This window comes from Periplaneta americana, chromosome 2 (assembly GCF_040183065.1).
Source record: "Periplaneta americana isolate PAMFEO1 chromosome 2, P.americana_PAMFEO1_priV1, whole genome shotgun sequence".
NCBI lineage: Eukaryota > Metazoa > Arthropoda > Insecta > Blattodea > Blattidae > Periplaneta > Periplaneta americana.
The window spans coordinates 136,241,304-136,268,901 of record NC_091118.1 but is presented as its reverse complement, the minus strand read 5'-3'; the positions used below and the strand labels follow the sequence as shown (position 1 = coordinate 136,268,901).

At 35.1% G+C, this 27,598-nt stretch overlaps 1 protein-coding gene across 1 annotated transcript; it reads left to right on the top strand.

Annotated features, from left to right (window-relative positions):
* The first annotated feature begins 833 nt into the window (after positions 1-833).
* On the top strand, positions 834-27,598 carry Sec61alpha (SEC61 translocon subunit alpha). Its single transcript, XM_069818498.1, has 9 exons — positions 834-991; positions 1,360-1,427; positions 1,583-1,648; positions 10,053-10,263; positions 13,209-13,466; positions 14,699-14,865; positions 18,415-18,555; positions 21,624-21,872; positions 25,080-27,598. Exons 1-9 carry the CDS (start codon positions 985-987, stop codon positions 25,341-25,343), a joined length of 1,431 nt encoding a protein of 476 aa, XP_069674599.1. The 5' UTR covers positions 834-984; the 3' UTR covers positions 25,344-27,598.

Genomic DNA, 27,598 nt, shown 5'->3' with positions numbered 1-27,598 from the left:
CTGGACTTTTCAGATACTGACTTCGCTGTCAGTCTGAGACAGGATGACCCACCTGTCAACATCGGCGGATTCACGAATGCCATTCAGGCCACTTGTAGGACTTAGACAATCATCGATCACTATTCACTGGATATATAGGGCGCACAGTGTAACATGTTGCTAGTCAGTGATGTATGCAATGTAGGGGGAAAGGAACTGGCACCCTGCCCCATTATCTTCTGTCTAGTTGCCTCATAAGTGATGCTTTGTTGGTGTCGCTCGTGAGGTCCAGTCCTGTCTTCGGACATTTGACTAAACAACAACAATGGGCCAAAGTGCGTAAGTGCAAGTATCCGTCCCGCGTCTAGCGCTCGAAAAGTCAAACACAGCTACAGTAGCTTGCATGCAGTGTGCACTCATATAATGGTGGAATTACAGGCCTATTTCTGTGTCGTTATTATTGACACTTTTATGCAATAATATTTTTCTCTCTTTACGTAGGAAGGATCCGAAGGCTTACATTGTTGCCTGAGGCTTATTGTGCTTACCACTCCTATTCTAAGACTGATTGAGTATCCGAACGGTCGCACTCGTGTACAAATACAGCACGCAGCACTGTGCATGCACGTATGCACTTAAAAACCAGGATATAAAATGAATGATTATCTTAAAAGTGGCTCTTCGCTTTTCTTATTGTTAGTTATTAAGCGGCTCTGATCGATCATAGTTGGTGCACGTAAAGGCCGCACTAACTCGTTGGGGGTGCACGTTGGATCCAATCATCGATGGTTGGAAGCGGATGTGGATATTAGCAGAGCACTCTAGTGACAGGTCAATAAACGCTAGCCAACATCACCAGTCACGTGACCAGTTCTCTGTAGACGTGTAAAAGAGAGAGGGTGCATGTGTCGGTTTGCTCGGTTAGAAAGTTGGTGAGTTCCATCAAGACTGGAAGTTTTATTTGACGTAGATTAATTGCAAGCGTATTACAAGAACTCCTTCACAATGGGAAGTAAGTAGAATTAAAAATAAATTTGATTTTATGTTTGAATTCTTCATATTGCAATAGAACGGCGTGCACGATGCGAAATGGAAGTCGGTTAATGAAGTTAACTGTACTTCTGTTAAATGTTCAATGCACGTGTAATTATACTGTATAGTGTGGCATTTTAAGTTTCATATGCAGCATCATTAGGTTAATAGCTTTAGTCTTTTAGTCTTAGTTCTCCACCGAAAACAATGCGATATAATTACATATTGAGAAATTCCCGTAAACGCTTGGTGGTTACCGACATTACAATCATTTCATATTCTGTTTATAGAAATAATTCATTTATGCTCATAAATATTTGACTACTAATTATATAATTTTGTTTTCAGTTAAATTCCTAGAAGTTATAAAACCATTCTGCAGCATATTACCAGAAATAGCAAAGCCTGAAAGAAAGGTATGAACAAAAATTTTTCTCTTTTCGATTTAACGTAAAATAATTACATATGGCATTGTGTTGATAGGTGTATTTTTTGTAGATAGTTGAAAACATAACAAATGTGTAAGGTAATTATGCTCCATATGGCTTATGAAGGTGCATATTTGTTACAGATCCAGTTTCGAGAGAAAGTATTATGGACAGCCATCACCTTATTTATTTTCCTCGTGTGTTGCCAAGTAAGTAAAAAGAAGATTTGATGCAGTATATTTTATAGGTAATATTATAAATAGTTTCGTGCTAGTTTTTTTTTTAGTAATGAGCTTACCTCAGTCCATCTAGGGCCTAAATGTTAGGGGTTTTGTGTTTTGAAATGTAATATGGATGTTATAATGAGGCGTATAGCGGAAGTATAGAGTCAGTTAATACTATAGGTGCATCCCTAGAAAGAAGCAAATAAGATAATGTTGATTTTATATACATTTCACAAAAGTATGCCACCTAGAAGTAACACGTGGATGCTTCATTTTTGAAACATATGGTTAGCAAAGGACTATATAGGCCTATAACGTGCTTACTAGACATATTATTGAAATTAAATCATTCATTCGCATTTTTAAAGGAATTTAGTGGAAAAATTATAACTATTACATGTTATTGAGCGTGGTAAATTTTTCAGAAAAAATAGAGCATTTGTGAAGATCATTTGTTCGGACTTCAACATATGTGATGGTCCTAGTATTTAGACAAGGTGGGATTTTATGGTGGGAAATGAGGGATAAATTTCAGAACACGGATTCCTTCCTTTCCCTCTTACTTCAAAATTCCAACCTTATCCACACAAAATAAATTATTGGCAGTGAAAAGTGCCTTTTCGTAAGCATGATGATGCGCATCCGACAAACCAGACAAATCTGCTCTTTTTAGTATTTGAAGGTATAATTGTCAGTGAGGAATCCGTATTCTGAAATTTTCCCAAAAATTAATAGCATGGTTATCGAGGAAATGTTTGCTCCTACTCAGGTGAAAACCTGTTGGCATAGGGTAAAGCACAGTGCAACATGATCCCCACGATCACACACTGCCACTAATTTGTGTCGAATATAGTAAACTCACGATGCTGTTAAAGTAAATAATTAGGAATTTCAATGCAGGTGTTTATACAAAGTGTAGGCCTATAATGTAATTCCATATTTCTTGGATCATTTATACTGACAATGATTACTTTTCTTTATCATCTTTTATGTCCTGTACATTTTTTGGCTTTAGATCAAAACTCTTCGTCATGGATTGCAAATATAATGCATTTACTTAAGTCATCCTTTCATGGCCTTTCTTTTGCCACCCAAATTATTATATTGTTTAGTTCATCTACCTATTATGTTATTTTCAATGTACATTAATGTTCTTTATATTATTTCTTCACATCTAGATTTTTCTGCAAGCCAACCATTCCTGTTTAGAATAGGTCTAATTGGTTCTCATAAAAGTACAAAGGTAATATTGTTATGCTACAGAAAGTCCTTTTCGAGATTTTTGCGAAAATAGATACAAGTTTCAGCATACAAGTGCCTACTTTTGGTAATTATGTGTATAACAACCGTCATGGCGACTGCTTTGTTAAGGCTTGGTTTTTTTTTACCGATGCATGCGAGGCATGAGGCTTGCCTCACACAAATCCGAACCACACGAGATATAGTGATTTCTATAGCTGCAAGGTTCACTGTCTGCGCAGCTTTGCAGAGAGGCCTTGCAGCATTGCTTCGGACTGATTTGTGTGAAACAAGCTCTGCTTGGCTTCAGCAAATAGCTTTGGATCTTGAGAGAAGAAACAATTTTTAGTTATAAAGAAGAGGGTTAGATTGGGTTTCTTTTTGCATTTAATAAAGTACCTAACTTATCTAGGAAAATAAAACAATTAAAATTTAGATACGTGGAGTAGGGAAAGATGATTTACTGGACGCAGATAACCTTGCATCTAGCAGTAAAATTATAGGGAAGCGTAAATTTGTCTACATAGGATAAAAGAAACTGGCACTTGTACCTAGGTTTTTCTCAGGCTGTCATCTAGCGGCTCGAAAATGAACTATGTGAGAGAGATTTGTAGTGTTGTATATCGATAAATTATCTAATTTCATATGCTGGTTCAAGGAACGAATGTGTGATAAAAATTAATATATTAGAAAATAAAACAATTAGATACATGGAGTATTCACAGATACTGAAGATATCAGTCGTCTCCACACACAAAAAGAAATAATGCGCTCTTTCTCAATATCTTGTACCTACGATTGAGACTCTGGCTGATACATCTATTATATCAGGTGGTATATGTTATGTGACGAAATGTCAGAGGAAGAATAATTGTTGCTTGTTGCATACATCTCAAGGCTCATTAGTGTACCACTAGTATGTGATGTAAGCAGTGGAGAGGGAATGGAACTGACTGTCCCTCCCCATTATCTCTTTGTTCAGTTTCCTCATGAATGATGCCTTATTGGTGCACTTATGAGGTTCCAACCAGTCTTCAGACTGTTGACTAAACATATGTACATACATTAGCTTCCTCTTTCAAAGGTGGCAAGCAGGCACTGAGGTCCATTGTCAATGTTAGTGGGGAAATAGGAGAAACAATCAAAAGAAACGCGAAAATGCGTCCTTGCAAGGGAATTTGGGGCTGAGAAAAACTGAATATATGAGCTTCAAGCTCTCTGGTCACTTGTCTCAGAGTTTTACTGTTCCACTGAAGGAACTTCAGAGAATTTTGAAAGGGGAAAGCTGGATACAAACTGTGCTCAGTAACTGATCCACCACGCCAACTTGCAGCGTGAGAAACCACAAGTCTCGCAGCGTCATCGCAAAGAATGCATGCAGCATCAGCCTCGCACCATGGATGCGTCGGTTCAGAAAAACCAAGGCTTTACTGGTACCTGCATTGTCGACAGTTCTGTCGTCATTGGCCACCATGTTTGTCACTCAAAAGTACAAGTATTTACGTCTGTATTTGTGCATATGAATGTCTTACACGAAGCAAAGGAGTATTTCATAAGTTTTTTGTACTTAGGTGATTCCTTCCTGCAGAAAAGATCCAGGACACTTAGGGCTGGTATTATAATTGCTGTTTAAACTGAAGTTTTTCGTTCTGCTTCGTATTATACACCTAAACTACCAGTTAATCTTGAGTTTAACTTGATCGGCAGTTTTCTGCCGTTTAAACTGCAGTTCAAGGCTCAACAATGCAAGATGGCGGTTCCCGCAATACACATGGATATTGCAGATGTTTTCCAAGAACTTGTGAGTGATTAATATTACATGACGGCCTAGAATTTTTCGAAATAGAGTGCACCACTTTGAAATATACATAAATGAACATAAGTTTTAAAACAGATTGAGGTTTTCGAAGCAGACAGTCCTAACCTTCAGAATTAGGCTTACAGTCCTAACCTTGTTTTGAAAAATTGAAACTCGGATACAACATGCAACAGAAAAACGAGAAAGTGCAAAAATATGTGTTTTAAGGTTTGAATTTAAAGATTACTTTGAAAAGATGATTTCTTTTTTATTTTTGAAAACATTGTTGAATCTCTCATCAGTACTATTTTTCCTCTGGTAATAGGCATACTGAAAATGATGGAAGATTTCGGAGGTGTCCGTAAATCTACTATAAACCTATTGCGCATTGTACTGTGTGTGCCAGACAGTCTCCTGGTAAAATTTACTATGGGGCCTGACTTATAAACACATTAACATATTACCTAATTTTACTAGACTCGTAAAAATAATTTTACTGTTTGACTGAATTCTGTTACATATATATTCTAGACAACACATAAAATACGCACACTAATATTACTTCATTACTCAGTTGATTCTGTATGGAGTTACATCGCGGATGGTCATGCAAGTTTAGTTTGGTTGCATTGTGTTTGGGAGTATAACGTTGGTAGCCAGTGTTAAACTATTTGAGGTTAAGTCTGACAAGCATACTGAAGTATGCGGTATTGGTCCTCTATAGGTTTTTTATGTTACTCTCTCAGATATCGAAGAACAAAGATGTTTCTTAATGAAGATTTTCCATGAGCGTCGGCTATTTTAAATCAATAATATAATTAAACAGTTGTGATCGTCTTCTTTTCTTTCCTAGTAGTAATACCAATCATATTCCACTACGGTTTAACTTAACCGAGACTCTGTAATATGGCACGTTGAGTTAAACTCATGGTTAGGTTTAACATAATCTTTAGATTAACTGTATTTTTAAAACTGGGCCTTAACCTTCAATGTGAGCGATAGTTTTCCTGATTGAGGTTAAGCACCCTCCTCTCTGTTACATCGTAATATGATTGTCTCTCACAATTCCCTATCACACAACTGAACTTTCCTTCCTAAGTAATCCTTCAGACTACTAAGCTTTCTCACTACTGTTGGGAAAACTCACAAATGTATTTACATACCCATGATACAAGTCATTCTCTACTTTTAATCTGTATTACTCCATGTTTCATTGCATACTGAGTTACCAATATCGTTACTGAATTCTGCCATGTCATATTTCCTTTATTGTTATTAATTTATAGGATATTCCATTATATGAGCAATATTCTCTTGAACCAATTACATAGGCTATACCTCGTATTTCATTCTTTACTCTTACTAGTCAGATGCAAAAGCATTCCTTCCAACAAGGTCTTGTGATGTAGTGGTTTACAATTGTGAGAAATATCCCCCTGGACCAATGTTATATTATATAACCTTCTATTTCATACATTATGATATTAGTTGGATGTGAGCATTCCTTTCAAGATGGTCTCGTCGAGTGGTTAAGACCTTTGACAATTCACTTCGATTGAATTCCAACTTCGGCGAAGGTGAATAAAATAAAAATTAATACTGAGGCCATGTCTCAAAGCTACATTTTCAGCTGAAGTGAACTAGATAGTTGTCCAAAAAGCCGGATGTGATGTCAGAAGTCATGATCCAAAGTTACTTAGTGCATAGCAATCAAGTCCATAGTAGCTAGTAGACGAAAATGCTAGCTTGATTGATGAAACATGGATACCTTATCAGCAATTGGAGTTTTGATATCTGAAGATGTTTTGGAAGTGAAATAATGTAAATATAATGTAGAATAACATGTTAACTTTGAACATTGACATTGTTAGTACCTTCTTTACAATGTTTTAAACATTATTGTAATATATTACTAGGCCCTTATGTTTTCCACACAATTTATATTGAAACTGCAGTCCTTCTTAATTCAGTGCTGCACCATGATGTCATGGTTTTTTTTTAGAAAAATAGTCTATGAAGAAGGCTGTGTTTTAAGCATACATGTCCAAAGCTTACTAGTGTGTATACCTGTGTTGTTTTTTTTTTTTTTTTTTTTTTTTTAAAGATGGGACATGACAGTTAAGCAGTCGAGTTTGGAACTACAGCCCTATGTTGCTAATATGGACTACCACACTTTCAGCTGATAGGATTAATGTTACATAACTGAGGTTAAAACATTTATTGACAATTTAAGCGAAGGTAAAAAAAAAAATACAAAAATCGACAAAGAATGAAAGACGAAACGTATCAATGCTAACATTGTGTACACAATAAATGTCGCCAAGCGAGCTATTGAGCACTCACCACATGGGAACTGTAACTTTGGTAACTCAACCATTGTTACCCAGTGAGCTCACTGTTGTTACCATGGCAACAGGCCTACCACTCTGTGTGACATTTAGTTGTTTTTCCGATCGCAGTGCTAATGTAATGTCCCAACTTAAAAAAAAAACCGGTATAGTTTACAAGTCACCTAGTTGCTAGTCACTAGTGTGTAGTAAAGACTTGAGCTTTGAGACATGGCCTAAGTTTAGCGAAAGTATAGATTAAGATACAGGTAGACAGAAGGAGAGGAAAAGAGAGGAGATGAGAAGTGAAAGAAACAGAGATATGAAGATAATTAATTTTTCTACTTGCCATTTTGTTCGTAGTTCCATTTTTGCTTATAGATGTCCCTGCCTTTTGTAGTAATTTTCCAGATTGTGTCGCTAATCATAGACCAGCCTTACATTAAACCTAAACTTAATGTATACTAAAACCCTAAACTAACCTAATCTATCCTTTTCTGAATCTGTGATGGAGTAGGTTAGGTTAGTGTAGGTTTTTAGTATCCCTTGCATACACTAACTTTAGGTTTAGTGTAAAACTGGTCTATGTGCAGCGACACATTCTGGGAAATTAGCGAGTTTGTTTGTTCGCCTTTTGGTATCTACATAATTACTGTACTTTTTTTGACGTGGGATTGGTTTCTATATCTATTCATCTTTGTAAGTAATTCAGCAGAAGACAGACTGTTTACGCAAACAAAATATCAAATATAAATAAATAAAATAAAACATTATTTATCTACTCAGAGTTGTTCCAGGATGTGTGGAATTGTTTTGCATGTGCTTTAACTCCCAAAATTTCCCAGACATAAGTCACAGAATCAAGTGGTCACACATTGTTACTTAATTCTGTTCTCAAACATTTTTTGGAATGCTTGTGTGGAAATTTTGATCCTGTGTTCCCATTGTTACCTTGCTGAAGGAGAAGTGCAAAAGCATTTTTGCGTACTTATGGTATTAAATTTCTTTAAAAGAATTTAACTTATTATTCTCTTGCTGTTTAAGGTGTGCCTTGTTTCTACACTCTGCCCAGCCCTTTTGATCCTTGTGGTAGTACTGTCACTTTTAAAATACTTTCCTCTGCTATGCGAATTTCTTCCCTCTCTAATGCTTTCAACAACCCGTTTGCAACACTGAGAAGTTTACTGAAACTGCCATTACTTGAAAGGTGGAAAGATTGAAGAAGGGGAAGGAGGGGGGAAAAATTTTCTACCCTTTATCAACAACAACACGGCATGGGCCTATTGACCTGTTCCATTCCCAATAAAACTGTTGCCTCCATTGAAGTCTCAGACGACCTAAATCTCTTCTTCCTTTTGGACAATATTGGAAAGCTATTTTTGGGAAACGCTCTTCCTCCACTCTGTCTAGGTGATGCATCCATTTATTTTGATAATCCTTCACGAGTTGATTTAATTCTTCTATCTGAAGTTCATTTCTTATCTCTTCATTTCTCCTATGTTCAAGTCTTGAAATTCCTGCTACTGATCGCAGAAACCACACTTCAGAGGTTTCAAGTCATCTTTTGTCTTCTTTTGTAATGTCCTTGTTTCTGTGCCATATAGGATTATTGGTAATGCAACTGATTTATATAACTTCCTTCATTTCTTACTTTGTTTCCTAGGGATCTCCTTAAAGTTCCACATATCCATTGATATATATATATGTAGCTTTTCTTCCATGTCCATTTTTTTCTGATAGGATATTCTACAGCCTAAATATGTTGTTTTCTAATGCCAGGCGTTTGACAATAAAGTCATTTGACGTCTTGCACTCCAATATTTTTTAAAGATATTATCATGGTCAGCCACTGAAGCACAGATTTTGAGGTGTTCTGAATCCATTTCTTGGTTTGAGTTGCACAATGGGCAGTTAGGGGACTGATATATTCCAATTCTATGCAGGTGTTTGGCCAAACAATCATGGCCTGTTGCCAATCTAAATGCAGTTACAAACGATTTTCGTGGTAAATCGGGAATTAAATATTTAAAATCGCTTACTTGGTCAATAATTTTTTAATCTATTATAATGGACGTTCATCTGGTGCCAGTGCATTAAGAGAGTTGGTTACTTTTTTCTGCTCTTACCTCAAACTTATTTTCTTCTTTTTATGTCCATTCTAAGGTTAATAATTACTAAGACATATTCCTACAAATGGATATGAAGTGAAATATGTGTGATAGTTCAAAGGGAATGAAGATGTTGTAACAGAGAATCGAACAAAATTTACACATCCAGTAAAGTTAGGGAACTTTAATAGACATGATTCCGGAAGTTCAAAAGAGCAGAATAAATCATTATTATACACTGCTCTCCCCTTTGCCCCTCAAGTGAGTGCTAAGTGTAATTTTTGTAATATTCCAATCCAAAGGGAATGAGAGTGTTTTAATAGAGAATCGAATGAAAGTTGCACATCCAGCAAAGTTAGACAGTTTTGGAAGACATGATTCAGAAAGTACGAAGGAGCAGAATAAATCATTACTACACACCACTTTTTTTTTCATTCTTTTGTGATGGATAATCTACACAGATAGATTAATCGAGGATTGGATGATCGAGATTCTTTTGTACTTCAGGCAGAATTGCCAGTCATGGTTTCTGCGTCACATGTAGAGGCAAGTCCTGTGGAACTGTCTGCAATCTCTAATGCTTGTTTTCTCTTATATTGGAAAGTTTTGTCTCCCAATCATAATTTATTATGTATAAAGTTTGCAGTTTATAACACATTAATGAAACAATGACTTCAGGACCCACTATTTATAGGTATCCTTGACAGCCGCTTAATTGACACTTATATTGTGAGATTTTGTTCACTATTTATTTATTTAAATTGGTGAGTTCACTATTTACTATCTGTAATGCAAATTTTTTTTTAGCATAGTGTAATTGTTTTAAGCTGCTATGCCATTGTGTCTTATTTATATTGTCTTCTTTGTCTGAATACATTTAACATATATATTGAAACGTAGTATTTACATTGTTGCAGATCCCACTATTTGGCATCATGAGTTCAGATTCGGCAGATCCTTTCTATTGGATTCGTGTCATTTTGGCATCCAACAGAGGCACTTTGATGGAGTTGGGTATTTCACCAATTGTTACCTCAGGCCTCATCATGCAGCTGTTGGCTGGAGCGAAGATCATTGAAGTTGGCGACACACCCAAGGATAGGGCACTTTTTAATGGAGCCCAGAAGTGTATGTAAATTTCTTACAAGATCCCTATCTATAGTACGTCCGCTCAAATGAGAGCCACTTGGAACGTGCGATTGGACACACTTACCGCAGGGAGCAAGTAGGCACACGACTCCGAGCAGGTTCCATGTAAACAACGCTGCGTTGCCATCTCTCCCTTGTGAAGACTAAAGTGAACCTTTGTGTGCGTCTTATAATACAGAACTAAAACACGAACACCTTCTATTCAGAGTCCGTTGGGTCACTATTTAAATCAATTACACAAGATTCCAAGATAGCTTCTAAGGAGAGATAATCACTTTCTTTTGTCTTTACATGTTCGATATACTTTACCTAATGTTTTTTTTTATTAATGTCATCCATCACATTTGCTATTAAGCACATACTTCTTGAACAGATTTATTTCCCAATGCATTTTCTGACCGGAGATTTCTCTTCAGTTCCGATCAAACGAATTCAATGGCATTGAGACAACAATGGTAAGGGGGGGGCAGTCGTAGTACAACATGGCCATATTTTTTTTATGATAGTTCGTCAATTACATACATCTTTTTCTATGACGGCTACGTTTTTTGTTGCGCGAGTCACTTCTGTAGTGGCACTGGTATTTTTCAATGGTGTCTGGCACTTACCAGCATCGTCTTTAAAATACGTATAAATAATAATAACACTGTTTGCTCTTGTATAATCTTACCGTGTCCTAATGGCGATTGTGTGCATTTACGTCTACGACTATTGTTATCCGTTTTCCAAAAACGCCAGATTATAAATACAATCATAATGTATGGAACACAAAAGCCACAATATACATTTACTGTACCTTCACTTCCGTGCTCGTCTGAAACCGAATACTATATGAACTTGTTCTCGGAGCACCGACTTAGATCTGTCAACAGCACTGGCGTACCAACAACCAGCCGCGTGCTTCAAGACTGAAACACCTGACGCCTCCCGCTCAAGGTAGGTGCAAGTGGCTCTCATTTGAGCGGACGTACTATAATAGTAAACCAAAAGTTGAGGTTTGGATGTTAAATATTTGCCTGGACGTGTCATTTACCGCACATATGGGTGTCTTGTAATATAGTTTACTTTTGTTGTATATTATCACTATGGTAGGAAGTTATCAATACACGAGCTGGTATGAGGTGTAAATCAGATATTTTTGTATTGATATTTTGAAAGGTTAATGGGAAATTACCCGTAATTAATAAATCGTGAAAGGTACTCGAGAAAGAGTTCATTTGTTAAGTACGGTAGCAAAGAATGTAATTGAAGACCTGAGAATGATAAAGTGGATGAAGATCAAGACAGTAGGCCTAGTTTTGAGATAATCGAGAAAATCTATTTTCATCATTTTCTTCCATTATTCAGTAAAGGTCTTAAAAGTCGTTGAAAAATGTCGGATATTTTTTAACATTTTATATCATTAAAGTAAATATTAATTGAATCTCCAATGAATTATTAATAAAAAAAATGACAATGGAGTTATCCAGTTCTCAGTCTCAATCAAAATTCTGAATTTCTTTCAATACAAAATGATAAAAATGTGAACTTAAAACACTACCTGAAGAACTTTACTTAAAATATGTTCCAGCATAAAGAAAGTGACCATTTCATGCTGTTATAGTAAAATTTAACTATTTTCCCTTATTGAATTTAAATACTATTATAGTCACAATCATGCCATGGTATGAAAGAAAAATTTCACAACCTCGAGCAGGAATCGAACCTGTGACTTAATTTTTCTTTCATACCATGGCATGATTGTGACTATAATAGTATTTAAATTCATTAATATGTCACATCAACGGACGTATATATGTCACGAAACATCGTAAGATGAAGATTATATTTTCCCTTATATTATTTTTAACAAATATAAGCAATAAACGTATCTAGTTCACACACTCAAAGAAAGAAGTCAAATTATTTCAAGACAAAATGTGTATATAAATTTAAATACTATTTGCCAAAATATTAATGTCTGCTGTCAGGAAGCATATCATATTTATATGCTAGTATTTTTACTCCAATTCATATCTGTGTCCTTTTCATTAGTATCCACACCTACTTCACACCCCTTTATTGCGTGCATCGCTGACTAATAACATATTACACTAATCAGACTTCAGATGTTCAGTAAGTGAGATGTACTGGCTAGTAATATATGTACATGTCAGCCAACACCTCAATCAGAGGTTGTTTCCAAAATTATGCCATTCGGACATTGTGTGGAATGGTTTGAAGGACTTTACATTAAGTCTTACACATATAAAGTATAATTCATTTAGGAAGTCATATTGCCCACGTTATGTGTGTATCAGGTTATGTCACAAGAAAATATTATTCGAATTTTGCAAATAATCATATACATAAATTATAGAAAAGAAAATGATGGTTAGAAGTGAGTATTGCCATTTTTTTCTCTAACAAATACACATCTCAGGATTTTGGTGAGCAGAGCTATTTACATTTCGAAGTAGAGTGCACTGTTAGCTGAACAGCTAGTGTTCACTTTCTTTGTCGGTAACCCAGGTTCGAATCCTGGTGAGTTCAAGATTTTGCCTACTGATATTTCACCATTGATCCACAATTCACCTCCCATGGTATATGAAGGATAACATCTATGGAAACCAAAAATAACTTAAGTACAACTTTGGTGCATCACTCACACATATGGTGATGCTTGAGTAAATGACGGAAGTACCTGTCATTGGTTAAAAAGACATTTCGAAGTAGGAACTATAGGCATACAGTAAAGATGTTCATCACACCTACTTAGGAGATCTCTAGCTTCACATCTCTCCCAAAGAGAACTGTACATTTTTCGTCCTTTTGTAAGTAGCATTCGCTCATAGAATTGTGTAAGTTCTAGTAACAAATGCTATAGCCTATTGATGTGATAGATCTGTAATTCCTGTCGTCATTCTGCATTAATTTTGTTTCAGTATTTGGAATGGTGATTACTGTAGGACAGGCCATTGTTTACGTGATGACTGGGATGTATGGTGATCCAGCGGAAATTGGAGCAGGCGTTTGTTTGTTGATCATTATCCAGCTGTTTGTGGCAGGCCTTATTGTATTACTGTTGGATGAATTGCTCCAGAAAGGATATGGGCTGGGATCTGGAATATCTCTCTTCATTGCTACCAACATTTGTGAAACAATTGTATGGAAGGCATTCAGTCCTGCCACTGTAAACACTGGTGAGTATATGTAATTAAATTCGTACACTAAAGACATGCGTTGTAAGGGAAGAGACTTTATTTCAGATATGGTAATAAATTGAACTTACATCAATTATGGGACTGTATCTGAAATTTGAATGAAAGGATTATTTGTAATAGGAAAAATTAGTTTATAAAATGGTCTTCCACAAAGCACCTTATTGTATGTACTGTACAGTGAGGCTGTTGCTTGGAAGAAGATAAAATCAACTAAAATGGGTGAGGTACTAATTGTTTTTTTACATTAAGCACCTCAATCTTAGTTGATACAAATTTCATAGCTTCTATTATTAATGTGCATTTAATGTAGATTGAATTAATTGTAAGGATTTTAGGAAGCCAGTGGTTTTAATGTACACATGTCATTACTGTATGTCCACTTCAATAGTCATTCTTTGAATATTAAGGCTGCCATACATGGAAACTTTACGTCATTAAAGCAAGTTTTACAACTTTTAGCACTTCAGATTTTTAACAAATAATTGTGCTCTGTCAAAATGTAATAGCCTAATACATTCATACATAATACTTGCAATTCCGGGAGAATTAGGAAGCTGTTTTAACCACTTCTATTCTATCCATCTTTTAGCAGCTACAGCAGTGTGATATAACATAAACACTGACTGAGTACAATAAACATTTTTCGTAGTAGATGTTTTAGTACTTGTTTGGAATTTATACTCGAATGATAACATTATTTATGACTACATCATGCAACATCACTATATACAATGTTCATAATACCATTGTTACGCATGTTTTGGTTGTGTGTGATTGTGAAATATGAAATTTCGAATTACGAATGGACATAAGTTAGTGAGTGTGTGCGTGAATGCATATATGCCTGTGTTTCTGTACAATTTTGTTAAATTATGTTTTATTTGACGACGCAACTGCCGAGGTTATATCAGCATTGCTAGTGTGCCAGAATTTTGTCCTCCAGGAGTTCTTTTACATACCTGTAGATCTAACATGAGCCTGTCATATTTAAGCACACTTAAATGCCATCGACCTGGGCCAGAATCGAACCTGCAACCTCGGGCACAGAAAGTCAGCACTCTATCAACTGCTTCACCCAGGCTGACTACAGTTTTGTACTCTTATTTGTTAATTGCAGGACGTTCTTGTTTTGTTTTAGAAAATTTTGAAAAATATTGTTATTTGTCTCCAGTTTTATGTACTTCAAAATATTTTAAAACGTTTATTTTCAGGCCGTGGCACAGAATTCGAAGGTGCAGTAATTGCATTGTTTCATCTGTTGGCAACAAGGCAAGATAAAGTTAGAGCACTTCGTGAAGCATTCTATCGTCAGAATCTCCCCAACCTAATGAATTTGTTGGCTACAATTCTTGTATTTGCGATTGTCATATACTTCCAAGTAAGTTGCTTGTTATATGTTGGTCGTAGTTTCATATTTCAATAAAACCAAATAATTGTGTACCATGCTATAATTTTAGTTTGTAGTAATTGTGTGTAAGCTAGAGTTTTTTTCTTTCTGAAGTAACAAGTGGATGAGAACTTCTCATTTTCTATTGTATAGCATGTATCATAATTTAGGAACAATTTCAAAGATTTATTTTGACTAAACTGTGTGGAATACAAGAATAAGATTTGTTGTATAGTAATTAATAACTTAGTAACCCTACAAGTTTTTATGGGCTGATGTGGCTCCTGCCAGTCATGTGACACACATACCATTGAAATTCTAGTTCTTGCCACACTTTTCTCAAGATCTCATCCACAAAGCAAAGGACGTTTCTTATTCTTTCTTTTAGCCATTACATCTTCTGCGACACAGGTAGCATATACACTTTGTCTTTTACAAAGCCCCAAATGCAGAAGTCCAGAGGTGTAAGGTCTAGGTGGTCAGGCAATGTGTTGTTGTGGGAAAGTTTCATCCTGAAAAATCCGTGACTTCCCTTAGTAGAGGGGTGGAGCTCCATCTTGCTGAAAAATCATATTGTGGACAGCTAGCTGGGAATGAGAAATTTGCTCAACATGTCGAGATAGTTCTAGTGATAGATTCAGTGAAGAAAAATGGTCAATAAATCTGAGTTCAGCTAACACATTGCATATAGGATTGTCTTGTTGATGTTCTATACTTTTATGCGGGTTTTTGGAACCCCATATAACTGAGTTATTGTAATCCACTTGCTTGAGGTGTGAAAGGTGTCCTTGTTGCTAAACACATTTCTATCCATACGAGTTTTTAGGCTTTCACGGTGACTGTGATTGGAATTGGGCTTTTGGGTAATCCACTGTGACCTCGAACTTGACATTTCCAACGTTTCAGAACTACATACAGGTTTCATCATCAGGGTAAGACCAGATAGGCTGCCTACTCTGTTGGGCTTGTTATGCAAGGCTAATCCAAATGACTGAGCAGCTGTGGCACTGGCTCAATCGCCTGGATTAGCCTGGCATAATGAGTCCAACAGAATAGGCAACCTCTCTGGCATACCCTGATAATGGAACCTGTATGCAGTTAAATGTTGGAAATGTCAAGTTTCAGAACATGGTGGAATATACCCAAAAACATATTTGTATCTAATAGGAAATTGTTCATCTCAAGTCAATTCAACATATCAATACAAAAGTTTAGCTGCAGCTGCTGCAACAACTGGAAACTGTGCGGTCTGAGTGAAATTTTCTTGCATAAGACCCTCCAAGCTGTGGAATAAGTAATATCACCCAATTCTCTACTCACACATCTTTTTTTTAATTTTTGTGAGCTGTGTTGGAATACTTCCCAAGTGCCGTCCACATGTTCAAGATTAGGTGGTCTTCATGTATATTCGTACACAACCAGTTTCAGTTAAGGATATATGCCTCTGGCTAATTGATTTCATTGTTGACACTGGCTTCTTGTGGGTAGTATGGAACCATTAAGCTTATTGTACAATCTTGCGGACTTAGCTTCATGGAATTTTAACTTGTCTGATTTTTCTGGACCTATGAAAGTAGCCATTTTCATTAACACTGCACCAATGCCATGTCCGCCGAGTTAGCTCTGTGGTAGCATGTCTGCCTCCAGACTAGCTGGTCCGGGTTCGATTTCCGGCGGGGTCAGAAATTTTCATGTAAAATTTCTACCTCGGGACTAGGAGAGATGGCGGTGCACAACTAGATTGTGCACCAATATGCCTGGGTTAAATCCCAAATCTCTCCGCAGTGCATAGGAAGAGAAGGCATATGTCACTGATAGTGATACGTCCGTCAGATGGGGACATTAAGCCTGGCGGCCCCCTTGGTGCTATTCGACAGGAGTAGGCTACATACTGGCACTGGGTTTCCCCTTCTCCCTTCCTCATCTTCATCATTATCACCCATTCCAGACACTACACTTACACTAACACTTACACATACACTCACCCTAGTACACGACATAACTCTCTACAGATACACATCATTTACAGTGTGACCCGCCGAAGTGGTGTACAACTAGAAAATGGGTCACAGTTCTACCATCTATCCGCAGTATGCGGAACCAGAATCACGTAAGTGAAGTGGGTAGGCATTGGATACACACACACACACACCAGTGCCACAGCTGCTGTGTGTGCTAAAATGCGAAAAAAAAAAAGATTCGAAATGTTACTGATTGCTATACAACAAACCTGATGGTGTATGTAACATAGTTTAAACATAATAAATCTGAGAAGTTGCTTACTAATTATATTTTTGGTGTATATGTACCAGCATTTCAGCATTGCACTGATGATACATCAGCCTCTCACTTTCCTGGTGTGTAAGGGAAAACTGGTTTACTTACCTGAATTATGAGTTTGTGTCTTGCATTTGAATTAATGGAGTTATAATAGAAAAATAATATGTAAATTATCTTCCACAAAGCACCTTATTGTATGTACTGTACAGTGAGGCCGTTGTATGGAAGAAGATGAAATCAGCTAAAATGGGTGAGGTGCTAATAGTTTTTTACATTACGTACCTCAATCTTAGTTGGTACACATTTCATAAAGTCTATTCACTGTACTTTTAATCCTGATGTCAAGAAGACAAATTGTATTCATATGCACGTGGGAGTTCTGATTGAAGCAATAATGCAAGATACTAATAGAGTAGGTAACTAATAATTTTAAATTAGTGAAGTTGGTTTTACTTAAAGTTTTTTAACCTAAACTAGCTACTGTTTCTGTCTTGTTACTCAGTGTCACTCAGAAATTTCAACTTTCGACTGCTGCACAGAACATTGTCCTGACATTTAATCTTAAACTGGAAAGAACGTGTTAGGGATAGCACACTACTTGTTTGGAAATATTGGAACACGTTAGAAAATGATGTCATTTATTTCTCACCATGGATCTGCAGGCTAAACAACTCAAGTTGCAGTGACATTTACAGAAAGGTGTCACAGGTTACAGGATTGCATTTTGTAATGCAACTGCCTATACTTCGAAGCAATGGCCACCAGTAACATATTTTAAAACAATATTTCCATTCCCTTGTGTAATAATGTAATATATATTTAGGAGGAAAATATATTTATCTATGGAAATAGGTATGTACTTGGATGAAAACAATATGGATCTGCTCTTTTACATGCCACATTAGCTAGTTGTCACAGAAATTATTGTACTAATGAGAAGAGATTAGGACACGTGCATTTGTTGACATCAGGATTAAAAATACAATAAACAGACTAGTTTATTATTATTTATGACCATTTAATGTAAATTGAATTCATTGTAAAGATTTTAGAAAAGCAATGATTTCAATGTGCAATGTCATGATGTAATTCTATTGTTTCCAATTCCCAGCATTCCTATTATAAATTCATAGATGGTAGGTGTGTGTTTTTTTTTTTTTTACATATATCACACTTCTAATCAAACATACTGAATGTTGACAGCTTGCACAAATTTCTGCCACCTTGTTTTGAACTTATTTTTTATTTTCTTTTTATTAGGGCTTCCGAGTTGATCTACCAATCAAATCAGCGCGTTATCGGGGACAATATAGCAGTTATCCTATCAAGTTGTTCTACACGTCCAACATTCCCATCATTCTACAGTCTGCTCTTGTGTCGAACTTATATGTAATTTCACAGGTAAGGTAACTCAAACAATGGCTTTCATATACTGAAATCTCTTGCATCTGAAATTTTAAAATGATGGAAATATGTTTGTATTATGACAAACTTTTGTCGTTTTAATTTCTTTTCTTTAACTTGATTGTTGCATAATGTTAAATTTATCATACATGAGATTGTATTATCATACAAAATTGATAAAGCTTCAAGAGCAATGTATCAAAAATCACTGAGTGGTTTTCTGATTTATACCACGTTGCTTCACTAATTGATAATGAATTATACCTGTAGTGGCTATCTAGATATTTTTTAGGTTGAACATTTTTTCCCAGTCTTTTTCTATATATTGATATTTTTGTTACTGTGTCAAATAGATTACTTTAAAATCATTGAAGTTGGTCATTGAATAGTTAGTTACGTACATTCTGTCGACAATTGTTTTGTTCTATCACATTTTAATTGATTGCTATCTAAAATTAGTGATTGTTAACTCTCGACATTGTGGAAATATTTTATAGGGTTAATCTTGTGTAGTAGATTTCCCAGTTTGTCATATTTTATATATAGTATATATTCTTTTTGTGATGTTCTTACACTTATCATTTTCTTCATGAGAAATTCATTACAATGTTTATACAATTTATTGTATTGATACATATTCCACAGTTTTATTCATTTAGAGAAATGTTTTGTTGCATGCGCTAGGTTAACATTTTGTAAGATTATGTTAATATCATAACTGCCATTATGTATTATTATATTAATGTCACACCTTCTGTGTAATGCATAATGGAAATAATGACATCATTTTAATATTAAATACAGTGGAACTTCGATGCATTGTTCCCGTTACAGTCGTTTTCCCAATTTTTTGGTCCCACAAATAATCTCATATAAATAACTCTTATTTTTTTCCGGTTCTATCGTTCCTCAAACTATCGTTTTATCGCATCAATCATTGAGAAATCACGGTCCTGGCGCAATATTTTTCCCTATGGATAGTTTCTTTATGCTTTCCATTATCATCTTTGAAGCAAGAAGATGCAGAAGATTGCGATCTTGAGACTATATCAAACTTTGCAGGGAAACACAAGAGATATTACGCTGTCATGATATGTAACGTGATTCGACATCTCAATGCTGTGTGCGAACTCTCCATGTGTGTTTAGTATAGTCTGTTAATACGCAAATTAGTATGTATGTGATCTGTGCTATGAAATCAGACATTATACTCTTGAAAGAAATGAAATTTTGTAGTAACTTATTGATTAGCCGGAACGATTACATTATTATGGAATGTATTATGCAGTCATGTTACCTAACGGGATTTGTCATCTTAATGTTTCGACTTGTAACACAGACGCCAATCTCCTCAGTGGCAAGTGTTTCTGTCCATTGTTTTTGTTCAGTACATGTTTATATGCTTAGACACATACAGGATAAGTATCTTTGTAGGGCTAGTGAAGAGCTAGACAAGTATCGGCATTATTTTCATGCAATATGATATACTGGTTGGCGAGTTGGTATAGCGCTAGCCTTCAATGCCCAAGGTTGCGAGTTCGATCCAGGTCAGGTCGATGTCATTTAAGCAGCATTTAAGTGTGCTTAAATGCGACAGGCTCATGTCAGTAGATTTACTGGCATGTAAAAGAATTCCTGCAGGACAAAATTCTGGCACATCTGGCGACGCTGATGTAACCCCTGCAGTTGCAAGCGTTGTTAAATAAAATATAACATAATATAGCAATATGGTCTAGGCTTAATTTGTGACGAACAATATGGGCTAACAGAAGCCCAGCTACTTTAAACAGTAGTATTAATTTATGAGAATGGATTTGTGGTAACACATTTCTACATTCTAAATGTAAAACGAATCCAGATTAATAATTTTAAACATACTTAATTTCTGTCTAAATTATCAATAATGACTAACATCTCGTAAGGAATTGCTGACTAATATCTAGCGCGTATATGATCCTCATAAGCATGGCTCTGTGTGATAGTGTAGGAGGTGGTAAAACTCCATTTTTCTGTTTACATGAATACCTTTATTTGAAATTCACTATAAAGTTCAGTCCTGAAATATGCACGAAACGAAAGCTAATCACAGATTTATCTGTAAGAAAGTATAGATAGTGTTCTCATAAAGGTGCATTGAATGTAATCAATAATCATTCAGTTCATTTTATACCTTATTTAAGCAAACATTAGTCTTTTTCATCGCAAGTTTACAAACCAGAATAAAATATTATATGCCCATTATGATTTTATATGAAGATAATTGTTAAAAATTAAATGCATTGATTATGTGGGTATTTCTCTCTTAAATTGTCTAGAGAACAGTAGAATGTATCTATAACTGTTGTGTCTATTATACACCTAAATAGGTCATTTTTATGGTTTCCCGGTATTATCGTTTTTCTTCCCTGTTCCCCTAAAAACTGATGGATCGAGGTTTCACTGTTTATATATTTTAGATCTGACTTCTAACTCTTTCTATATTATGAATACCTTCCACAAAGCACCTTGTTGTATGTACTGTTCAATGAGGCCGTTGTATGGAAGAAAATCAATTTCAACTAAAATGGGTGAGATTCTTGATGTATTTCAAATCCTGTGTCTCAATCTTGGTTGAAACAGTTTTAATGTATTGGCAGAGTCCTTTACTTTTGTTGTTCTAGTCTTGGGAATCATATATCGTTCATTGGAGCACCATTTTGTATTCATGATTTTACTAATGTCTCATTTTTTCTGATCAATGTATGAGATACGTGTCTGTAAAGTAGTTAGTTGGTTATAGAGTAATTGAACTTAATTAGCACATTGTTTTTCCTTTAAGCTGCAACAATTGTATGAGAAAGAAATCAGAGCAAATAAAAAAAGTAGTTATAGGCCTGCCATTGTAGAAGTAAAAATTCTTTATTGCATTTATGTAAACTGATCCTAACGCGTACATATTCTTAAATTTCGCAGTTAAACTATTCTTGAGTTTCAGAATAATGTTATTTGCAGTACATAATAGGTATTTTCAGTGGATTTTATTCTGTTTGTCACATACTAAAGTTAGTGTATTTTCTCTTCCATAGATGTTGGCAGTGAAATTCACTGGTAACTTCTTTGTAAACTTGCTTGGAGTGTGGGCTGATGTTGGAGGTGGTGGTCCTGCCAGAGCTTATCCAGTTGGTGGATTATGTTACTATTTATCCCCTCCAGAGAATATTGGTCATATTGTAGAAGATCCAGTCCATGCTATGCTCTATATTATCTTCATGCTTGGTTCTTGTGCATTCTTCTCCAAGACTTGGATTGATGTATCTGGGTCTTCAGCAAAAGATGTAAGTATAGAATTAATTACATAGGGCATTTCTTTTACTGTTATAATTTTATTAATGTAAATAATATCTTCTGTTTTCGTCAGATAAGATTAGGTAAGATGGTATTTATGATAGTACTACAAAAAATAGTATTTCTAATCTATAAATCTTTGATATACACTACATTTAGATATGTTTGAATGGTTGCTAAGACCTCAGCATGTGGTCAATTAAGATCTTTCTGGGTCTATTAAATTTTAAGAAACTGGTTGTATTAGCAGTAAATTGAATAAAACAGAGACAAATGACTGAAATTTGTTCAGAAATCTGATGGAAGATTGCAAGATAGCTTTACCTTAAATGATTAAAGAAGTGGAAAAAATTATATTCTGTTAAATTTTATCAAGAGTTACAAAAAAATGGAAGAAAATTGTATAAGTGGCTGAATCTTCAGGAATCACATCTATGTATATCGTGACTAAAGACATTTATATCATATTGTTTGGCCTACATACCCAGATACAACATAATACAATAATATATACAACAAGCATCGTGCTTATTACCCATCATTTGTAAGAAGAGGAAATTCATAGTGTGAAACATAGTGGAAATAGCAAATAGCTGGATACACTACAAAGGTAGATAGATAGATAATGTTAATTAATTTAATGGCAGCATGCATTGATGCACAAACACTAGCATTGCTTACATTTATTTTTGCTGACTGAATTATACAGCATACAGCAATTTAAACAAGCAAAATACAAAATAGTTTAAAATTCAACGAAATGCATATTTTTATTCCTAATAGAATGTTGTTTAGTTCAAGTGACAAGTTGAAATTTTCTTTAACTACTACTACTCCTGCTGCTGTGTTAACTTACACTATTTATTTATTACTCATGCTCACTGTTAACTATTTTCTAACACGACTTAAAAAAATGCACATAGGCTAGATAATGTAGCTGCTGTAGCATGATTATTCTTCAGCAATTAGCCTACTGAGCAACTACATATTTCAGATTTGAATGCATTGCTTTCAACAACTGCCACTGTCCAAGAAGGAAGTCACAGAATTCAACACAGCTGTAATTCAGATTACATTTTATGATGAATAGGGCTCGATCCGTTTTGCATCCAGTTCATTTATCTTCTGCATATTTTCTCAGATTATGTGTTCATGGAGATTGAAGTCTGAATAAGATAGTTATGCACACACCTTTTATTCATATTTATTTGTTAACGTCTTCATTAATTGTCTAATGGCAATTATGCTTGCTTGTGCATCTAAGTATTGCAGGTTTGAAATTCCATTTTCTCTGGGAAGAGAGTAAATATGGGGAACAAGGGAGTCCTGTGTCGCACAGAGTTTGTAACATCGAAAGATTTTTACGATAATTAAACGTAATTGATTTTGTAAGCAAAATTCGATGACGACTTTTGTATTGTCCACCTTCTGTTCCATATTCGGCTGCAGGTGACTGCTAAAGATTTAGTTAACTGTGACTGAGGCATAGTAAACCAATCAGTTTGGTTCTTGCCTTTTATATTAATTTCGTAGAGGCTTGTAACACAGAGTTATTGGTGTGCCTAGGGAGTTGTTGAGCAGTATCAAAAATCCCCCACACCTGTCCCAGTACCTTTTGGGGCCCATTTCACAATGCTAACAAATTAACAATTTACAAATAACAAGTAAAAGATTACAAATGCTTGTAAACTGTGTTTCACAATGCAATCTTATTAATTTGTAAAGTTTAACGAACTTTACAAAGTCAGCTAAAAAATTTACGAACAAGCATTATTGGTTAAGCAATATCAACAGTTCATAAAAATTGCTAAGGAGTAGGGTTAAAGCCACTGTATTTTTTACAACTATTGATAAACATGTTTATATTTTATCCTAAAATAGATTATTATTATAAGCTGAATCATATTTCACCAACAGAAAATATAAAGTTTTGTTAAGAAAAATTTTAAAGTATCTAGATTTTGCTATATTGGCGACAATGGAGTTTCGTATGATGTGATTGGTCGAGTATACCAATGTGTTAATTGGTTTACGACCATGGTTAACGCTTACGACTTACATGACGAAAGTTAACGCCAACATCAAATTCAGTCAAATAAGTAAACAAGGATTTGATCCACATACAAATATGCAATTGATATCCACAAAAATGAGCTTAAGTTTGTGTTGGTCCATCAGGAGGGTATTTATTAAAGTTTCATACATAACCTCACAAACATTAGGGAAGCCAGCAGGAGCATAAAAATCCTGTGCCATAGCAAGTACATTTGGTGAACAACAACCTGCCTCGAATTTAACTCTGTTAACATAAACTACCCTGTGAACACTTCTGCACACTGAAGTCTTAGAAATGTCATGCTTATCTGTTAACGCACGAAACTGGCAGCTAGTATGCAACCAAGCAAAGCAATACAGTTATTGCTTTTGAGGTTAGGGCACCACTTCCCTGTTATATGTTGGATGTGATGTCCCATATCTTGTAGGAGAGATTCTAGTGAAACAGGACTTGGAACGACTTCAGAGTACCGTTAAGTAATGTCATTGTTGCATTATTTATTTTTGGTGCAATGAACTTCTTTTTTTAAGTGCGAGTATTTATTAAATACAGTCTTCGTATATGAGTACTTGCGCAGTATTCTGAAGTATAGCACGGGTACTCATTTGAAACCCTTAAGTTCATACAATGATATGAACGTGTTATTAATTCTTGGCCAGAAAATTTTACGTATATATCTTCTTTGATTAGGCTTAAATTCAATATCTTCACCTGAGTTACTAGAATTGCTAAATAACATCAAAACTGCTTTAGTTTAATTCTTAATGGTACCCAGTTATTCAAAAACTAATTTAATAAATATATCTCTATTTTGTTTATTGACAATTTGTTGCAATATTAAACTTTACACATCTCAGAACTATTGTAGAAAATGTGCTAACTTTACGAGTAAAGTTTACGCATTTGTAAAATTACTCCTTGATTGTGAAACAAAACACTTGTAAAGTGCGCAAAATTTCATTTGTAAAGTTCAACAATACAAACAAAAATTGTGAAACAGAGGTTTACAATTTACAAAGATTGTAAACATTGTGAAACTGGCCTCTGGAGAGATATTTTTTACAAAGGAAAAGTGAAGGCATTTTTGCTTGCTCTCTCAATTTATGCAAAATCTGTTTATGTATCTTTCCGATTTTATCAGGTTGCAAAACAGCTGAAAGAACAGCAGATGGTGATGAGGGGTCACCGTGACAACTCCATGATCAGAGAGCTGAACCGTTATATTCCAACAGCAGCAGCATTTGGTGGTCTATGCATTGGTGCACTGTCAGTCCTGGCTGATTTCTTGGGTGCAATTGGTTCAGGCACTGGAATTCTGCTTGCTGTCACAATCATTTACCAGTACTTTGAGATATTTGTCAAAGAACAGAGTGAAATGGGAGGAATGAGTACATTACTCTTCTAAGAATGAGAACTGTAGTTGCAGTTTTGGATTCAATATTAGTACCCATGATCTCGTTGCTTTATATCAGCAGTTCATATAAATTTCCTGTGGTAACATCATAACGAATTTTTGTCGCGTATGAACATTAGTGTTGGTTTAAGGCGCAGATCCATGAGTATGGTAATTGTTTCCTATACAAGAACACTAAGTACTGGGGTCTGCAACTTTTTGGGTAAAGTAATGCTAGTGTTGTGGTTGCAATAACAGGAGTTTGGCAAGTTGAATTACACGGATAAAACATAACATAAGAGTCCTTAAAATCAACTCCCAATTGTGAAATATATGGGCTCTCTCAGTTCCAATTTACATGTGAGGAACCAAATCTAATCGAGAGGAGTGTTTAATAAGAATGCCTTTTGAATTTGAAGGCATTTTTAGATGGGGTTATATTTGCACGCTTGAGAGTTTGAATAGTGCAAGAAACAATGATGGACTGCATTTAAATTTTTTTTGGACTGGTTTAGAGTTGTGCATATGAAACATGGGTGAATTATTGATTAAAAATCTTAATGTTGGGTTGCGTGTGTTACAACACATTGACTTCAATGAGGGATAATTTAAAATAAAACATGATGAACCTAATTATTTATTGAATGGAACTTTCTGAGACTTCATTTCCCTGCAGTTACTTTAAAAGATAGTCTCTTACTTGAATATCACTTATTTCATTTCACAAATATCAAAATGGAATGCTTTTTTCATACACATATAATGTGCTTAACTTTCTTTCATGAGTACATATTTCATAGTTCTTCTAAAATACAATCTGCATCTGCGAACAGTAGTATTTTTTGGGAATTATTACATACATGAGCATCCTTTGACATTCTGTTTGCACAATTCTACCTCCCCATTTGGATATTGTGGTATTCAAGTGAAGAAAGCTGTTGTGAAGAATAGAACGGTTGTGTGTTCTTATAGTGAACTGTTGTACTACAGAAGAAAACTCGGATGTTTTCAGTTTGTTAGCATCAGTTCATCACTTCGTCAGTTTAGTTTGATTTTAATCGCATTATTGTACAGAAAATAAAAATTATGAACAGCACCAAACTTTGTCGTGGATAGAAACCTCCTCTTGCATAAATCTCCATACTGCTATCCGCAAATTGTAGATAAGGGCAGTGTTTCGCTAGTTTGTTCGTTCATAAGCTTACATCACATATAATTAGTACACCTTATGTGAAATAGCTTCTGAAATAATAATTATTATTATATTGCGTGAGTAAATAAACTCGTTTATCGTTAAGTTATAAATTGAGAGTGTGAAATGTACATGAAAACATTTAGACACAACTGTTCGTAAAACTACGTGGAGCAAAATATATGTATAGGCCATGTATCATACAGTTACAGTGGTAGCTGTAATGAAGAGTAACAGTGTTAATCTGTTGCAAGTTACTCCCAGTGAAATCTACTTTCTACCATATCTTTAATTGCATTAAGTCAGGGTTCTTAACCTATAGGCCTCTGTAGCTTCCTGGGGGGAAAAAAGAAAAAGCCAAGTTATTAAAAAAGTGTCATTTAAAACTATAAATATTTTCAGAACTATGTTTTTACAAACAATAATGAAAACACGTCTGCAAATATATATTATAATAATACATTTCTACACCTGGTTATAGTGGTATAGTACATTAGCATTGTTTACTTCAAAATAGACCCATGGGTCATGTGAATTGATCATCTGTTGACTTTGGGTGTTGGCCGAAACAGATTAAGAACCCCTGCATTAAGCATTTTACAACACAACACAGCCAAAGAATACCACGTAATCTACATGTTGATACTTTATGGAGATATTTTGTGAATATATATTTTAAAATTTTAATTAACATGACATTAAATCACAGGAAATAGGCTATAAGCTATGCAAATTGTAGTCAGTTACAAGAGATTCTGAACAATAATTTTTATTGAGGTGCTTGGGAAAGAGCTACAATAACATTTGTGTAAGGAAAATCCGAGTGTGTGGTAACTTCGTACAACAGAGTGAGTGTATGGACAAAGCTGTACATTTTTTTTATCAGTGTTGTGTGAATGGCACTAAAATGTGTTTGTGTCCAGTTTATTTTCTTTTTTTAATTTAAGCAAATCCATCTTTCAGAGATGACTATTATGGTGTAAGTTATTTAATAGTATATTTCCAACATTGTTGAAATAAAAATTGTACAGAATATATTTAACTAAAATTAAATTAGTGACTGCTTGAAATTTCA